At 51.5% G+C, this 6,000-nt stretch overlaps 1 protein-coding gene across 14 annotated transcripts in view; it reads left to right on the top strand.

Moving 5' to 3' along the window:
* Positions 1-308: 308 nt before the first annotated feature.
* KMT2C (lysine methyltransferase 2C) overlaps positions 309-6,000 on the top strand; it is a 259,362-nt gene continuing 253,670 nt past the window's right edge. For 9 of the 14 annotated variants that reach the window (XM_079786336.1, XM_079786335.1, XM_079786334.1 and 6 more), the window contains exon 1: positions 927-1,311. In XM_079786336.1, coding sequence (XP_079642462.1) covers positions 1,151-1,311 — 161 coding nt within the window. In that variant the 5' untranslated portion in view covers positions 927-1,150. Of the gene's footprint in view, positions 338-443; positions 512-925; positions 1,312-6,000 lie in introns of those variants that run through there. The other 5 variants (XM_079786341.1, XM_079786344.1, XM_079786340.1 and 2 more) reach the window with 3 other exon arrangements.

Genomic DNA, 6,000 nt, shown 5'->3' with positions numbered 1-6,000 from the left:
TTGTAATAACAAAACTGTCGGTGGAATAGGATTATCTCGAAGGTGCAGCGCATCTCTCCTTCGCAGACACGCTTTTCAACAGGAGAACCCCGGACGGGGCCGGCGGAGCCTGTCCGGCTCCGGGCGCGCGCAGCAGCAGCCTCCTCCTCCCCCCGCGGCCGCCGCGCACACCCGGACCCGGATCCCGGATTCTCCGCTCCGCAGCTTGGCGCTCTCCCGAGCCGGAGCCGGAGCCGGAGCCGCGGCGTCAGAGGAGGAGGCAGCGGGGGCGGGGGAGGGGCAGTGAGGTCAGCGGCGGCGGCGCGGCCGCGGGCGGCGCATGCGCGGAGCCAGCCCCGTGAGTGGCAGCGGCGGCGCGCGGGGGGCGGTGGGCCTGGCGGGTGGGGGAGGGGGGAGGGGAGGAAGGGGGAACTCGCGGCGGCCGTGTGTGGGCGAGACGACGGCGGGTGTGAGAGGTCTGTGGTGCCGGGCGCCCGAGCGACACCGGCGCGGCCCTCGCGCGACGGCCACGGTGTGTGGTGCACGCACGCCCGCCCGCCAACTTCCTCCTCCCCTGCCCGGGAGGCGGGCGCTGAGGGGCCGGCGCTGGCGCGGCCCGGAACCCACAACAACAACTGGAGCAGCTGTCAAAACTTCGCCGCCGCCGCCCGGCCTGACGCGGCCCGCGCGGGGGAGGGGCAGCCGCGGGCGCGACCCCCGCCCGCCCCGCGCGCAGTTCCCCGTCCGCCCACGTCTCCTCCCCGCGGCGGCGGCCTGGGGGCGGGGCGCGGGCGGAGACCCCGGCCGCCGCCCCTCACCCTCCGCTTCCCCGCCGCGCCCGCACCCGGCCCCCGCCCGCGCCCCGCCCGCCGCCCGCATCTCCCCGCCCGCGGCCCCTCCCTCGCGCCGCCCGCCCCGCCCGCCGCCCCCCGCCCGGCCCCTGCGCGCCGAGGTGCGCGCGCCCGCGCCTATGTGTGTGAGTGCGTGTCCTGCTCGCTCCATGCTGCCGCCGCTCCCGGTACCTGCTGCTGCTCCCGGGGCTGCGGGAAATGCGAGAGGCTGAGTCGGGGAGGAGGAACCCGAGCGGCGGCGGCGGCGGCCGCGGCGGCGGCGGCGGGAGGAGCCCCCCAGGAGGAGGACCGGAATCCATGTGTCTTTCCTGGTGACTAGGATGTCGTCGGAGGAGGACAAGGGCGCGGAGCAGCCGCAGCCGCCGCCACAACCCCCCGAGGAGCCAGGAGCCCCGGCCCCGAGCCCCGCAGCCGCAGACAAAAGACCTCGGGGCCGGCCTCGCAAAGATGGCGCTTCCCCTTTCCAGAGAGCCAGAAAGAAGTAAGTTGAGTGTGAGCCTCCAGGCCGGGAGCCAGCCGCGGCGCCGGGCCGGAGCTGTCACCGCGCGCCCGGCCCGCCGCCCCCGCGCCCGCCGCCCCCGCGGGGTGGGGGTGGGGCCGCCGCGCGTCCCCGACCCGGCGCCCTGCCCCGCGCCCCTCGCCGCGCGCGGGCCTCCCGCGGGCGCCCCGCACCTCCCGCCCAGCCGGGCGCCGCCGCCGCCGCACTTTACTTTTTAGTTGTTCCGGGCGCCGTGCTCGCCGGAGCCCCTCTCGGGCGACCTGTCTCGCGGACGCCGCCCGGTCTCTCCGGTCTTTTAAAAAACAAACGCTGCGCACACCTGGCGGAGCCGGGCGAGTTTATTGTCAACTACAAAGCGGCGCCCCGGGACGCCGGCCGAGCTGTCAAACGCCGCGGCCAGGTGGTCCCCCGGCGGGGGGTGGGGGTGGGGAGCGGCGAGAAGGGACGCGCCGAGTGCCGCTTTTCTTTGTCACCCTTTAACTTTCCTGGCTCCCAAACCTGCGCTTTCCTCCTTTCACGATCTACTAGGAAGTCGTTTGACTTTTCCCTCCCCTCCCCCACCCAGAGCCACACTGCCCAGCACCCGCACGCACCGCTCCCGTGCGGTCGCCCGGTGGAGGCTGAGCGTGCAGGAAGTTTGGGAAACGCGGCCGGCTGTGCCGAGCACGTTTGCTCTCGGGACGCCGGCGAGGCGCTGCCGAACTTCCGTGGAACTGGTAGGGCCGGGGACAGCCCTCGTCGGCTTTCGTGCGCGCACCAGCGCTGTTGACTCCATTGCTCGCGGTGGCTATACGGCAACTTTGCCTGGAAATGAAGACACCCGTTTTGGTGCCAGTGAGTCGCTCAGCCCTTGTGACTCCTGAGGGTGCCCTGGAAGGTCTGTGACTGTTCCGAAGTTGTAGAATCGTGTGCGCCGCTTATTCATGTCATTGTACGGCGCTCTACCCAACTGTTGGTAATGGAAGGGTGCAGGGGATGGAGGAAAGCTGCGCATTTATGGATACCCTTGTTTTTGTTGTTCCGGCGAATTCATTTAGTAACATTGTTGCGTTTGCTGACACATAGTTAAAATAGCAGTATTAAGTGAGGTAGAGCAGAGCAGGGTTATGGGAAGCTCAGGAAGCTCTCGAATGGAGTGCTTTTCCCCCTCTGCTTTCCTTTGACTATAAAGACGATTTAGGGCCTTCATCGTGCCTCCATATTTTATTGCCAGCTCTTACCGAGCTGTGACAGATCGTCTGGGAAACAAGTACAAGATGTACATATTATTGCATTAGCTTCTTTGTGATACAGAGTTAGGGTTTGGTATGCCATTTGCTTTGTAATGTCTGGTATAAAATCCCATTACTATTCCTGTATTAATTGAAATTTGGAGAAGGAAGGTAGAGTTTTGAATAACTTTAAACTTCTTTGCTACTTTTCGTATCCAAAGCAACACCTATCAAATCATATTAGGGTTTTAATTTGTTTCCCATTTCGTTATTTGGAAAGCACTTCTTGGCTTCTTTCTGAACATTAATTTGGGATTATGATATGTTTTTATGTTCGTTTTTAAGTTCTTACTCTAGAAAGAGTACACCTATCTGTTGTCAAGCCCCTCTTCCGTACACATGGCAAGTGTGTGCGGGCCCACGCACTTCCCCTGAGATGGAAATGAGCTCACTTTTATCGCAACTTCCAGTACACCAGAAGGAAGGCTGATTTGGGGTATTACAACTGTACTATTTTAATTTCTACAGAGTATACCCATCTAACAGCATAGGAAGTGTTTAGAACAATTCTAATTCTCAAGAGAGTTTTCTCTTTTAGATTTGAAAACGGGTACAGCATTCCTTACAGGAAATTAAGTCTAGTGGTAACTTGGATGGTTCCAAACTTTTTAGTGAATTCTTTAAAATTAGGTACCTTTTGAAGAGGATGGAATCTCCAATTGTTTTAAAGAAAAATATAAATGGAAACCAATGAGTGAAATGAAAGCAAAGAGAAGGGTTTTCAGTTGGGTAGTTCTACACAGTATTAGGACATGTACTTGCGGACAGACCCCGTATTTAATTGGGTATTGAAGACCCTGAAAGTGAAACTGATATGTAGCAAATGTAAATTGGGTTTGTAAATGCTAAAAGTATTTGCAAATTAATTATGTAAGAAATGAAAATTAGTATTCTTTGTGAAATGCGCTGGAAATAAAGGTTTTTAAATTGTCAGTGTTATTTAGATAGTCACTAAGTGGGTTGTTTTCTGCAGAATATGGATGCATTATGGCACATTAAAATTTTTATCTTTATTGTTGAAAGTGTTACTTATGTCCCCCCTCCCCTCCCCCAGGCATCATGACAATTTTTTTTTCATGACAATTTCTAAACAATGGATTTGTGTATTTGTCTTTGGACTAGAAAAAGTACTGCTAATTATACTTTCTTTGAGTTTGAATTTTTAATAATTAGGTAAACAAATTAAACATCTTTATAATAACTTTTTGACAGATATTGCCTCAGGCTTATTTAATATTAGACAATTTTAATGTTTTATCAAATTAAAAACACAGGCTATATAGTTACTGGTTTTACATTATTATTACTTTAAAATTATGTTTACTACTTAAAATCAAGAATTTTGAACTGAAGCTATTAACCTTATAATTTGAAAAGTAGGTATATAAGTAGGAATTTCCTGTAGTACAAAAGTCAAGTGCAACAGTGAACTTTACATTTGTATAAAAGTTCTTCTTAACAGTAAGGGCTGTCTAATTATTTGGTTATTTGGAGTAATTTTTATCAGAGGTACAGGTCTTTCTATTGGTGAAGAAGTTCCTGCCACAGAGTAGACAACATTCTAGAGGTCTGATTACTTTTCTATTAATATTAAGGAAACTCTTCTGAAAGTTTTGCTTTTTTTTCGTTCTCTTCCCTAGAATATATAAGGGAAGCCAAGAGAATATTCTACCATATTTCTTTGTTGTTAACCCTCACCCAAGGATATTTTTCCATTGATTTGTAGGGACAGTAGGAAAGAGAGGGTAAGACAGAGAAACATCAATGTGAGAGAAACAAATCTACTGGTTGCCTCCTGCATGAGCCCCACCAGGGCCCGGGGCCAGGGAGGAGCCTGCAACCGAGGTACGAGAAACATGCCTCTGACTGAAATCTGAAATCGAACCCTGGACCCTTTGGTCTGCAGGGCGACACTCCATCCACTGAGCCAAACTGGCTAGGGCTCTACTATATTTCTTACCAAGTCAACAAAGTTGTTATTAGGGATGCGATGGGTTTTGGGGTGGCACAAAAGCAGCAGGTGGTGGGGATAGCCTTTCTGAGGCGCTGTTCTTGACCCTCTTTCCATAAACTCTTTATACCCTGTACCTACAGTAGGTCAAGTACTATTATTAGAAGGCCACCTTGAAGATTCTTGCTGCAGAAAAATTAGGCAAAACTAATGCTGTCATATAAGGGATCAGCAAAATATAGCTGGGCTGCAGGTGATGTGAGGCCCCTCCCCCAACAGGTTTTCTCCTTTCTGTAGCTGTGAACTTGAAATAGTGATTAAAAAAACTGATGGTCCGTGTGGCTGAGTGGTTGAACGTCAGTGCAGGATCTGGTTCAATTCCCCGGTCAGGGAACTTGTGTGGGTTTCGGGCTTGATCCCCACTAGGGGCTGTGTAGGAGGCAGCTGATAGATGAAGTTTCTCTCATTAATGTTTCTGTCTCTCTATCCCTTTCCCTTCCTCTTTCTCTAAAAATAAATAAAAACATATTTTAAAAAATACTCTGTTGCACTATAATATATGCAGTTTCACAAAACAACAGTTTATAGTTAGGTATTGTTATTTATGCTTTTTGAGATAATACAACTTTGTAGTCTTTATGATAGTAATTCTTTTTATCTAAAAAAATTAGGTAAATGGACATTTTCAGTAATTACTGACCTCTGGAACTTAATGGGCACTGAAATGTTTTAATTTATTTGAAAAAGCTGGTCCAGGAACGGCACGCGTTGTCTAACCTGACCCTGCTCCTGTTTGTCTTATTCATGGAATCTCTGGTCTTTGAGAATATGATGTGAGTTTTTCTAAAATCCTCAGGTGAGGATATTTTTCCATTGATTTTTAGAGAGTGGAGGAGAGAGGGAAAGACAGAGAGAAATATCAATGTGAGGGAAACATCGATTGGTTGTCTCCTGCACGATCCCTGACCCCGGCCCCGGCCCCGGCCCTGGCCCTGGCCCTGGCCCTGGTCCTGGGGGAGCCTGCAACCGAGGTACGTGCCCCTGACTAGAATTGAACCCAGTACTCTTCAGTCCAAAGGCTGACGTTCTATCCACTGAGCCAAACCGGCTAGGGCGAGAATACAATGTCTTTATTTTTATTTTTTTTAAAATTTCTTTATTGATTAAGGTATCACATATTTGTCCTCATCCCCCATTCCCATCCCAAACCCCTCCCCACGCATGCCCCCACCCCCCTAGAATACAGTGTCTTTAGTCAAATATAGAATTTCTAGTAAGTATATTGGTGGTTATTAATATGTAAACTTGATAAACATGATTCTCATGTAAATATAAAAGTCTCACAAGCTTATTTTCCCATTCTGAAAGTAGTGCTTTAATACATTTCCCCATTATATCAGTTAATTCTACCATGCCAGATTTGTAGTCAGTTTGCACAGTGACAAGGCA

The sequence above is a fragment of the Cnephaeus nilssonii genome (assembly GCF_951640355.1).
Source record: "Cnephaeus nilssonii genome assembly, chromosome: 12".
NCBI classification, from domain to species: Eukaryota; Metazoa; Chordata; class Mammalia; order Chiroptera; family Vespertilionidae; genus Cnephaeus; species Cnephaeus nilssonii.
This window is presented reverse-complemented; position numbering and strand designations above follow the sequence as displayed.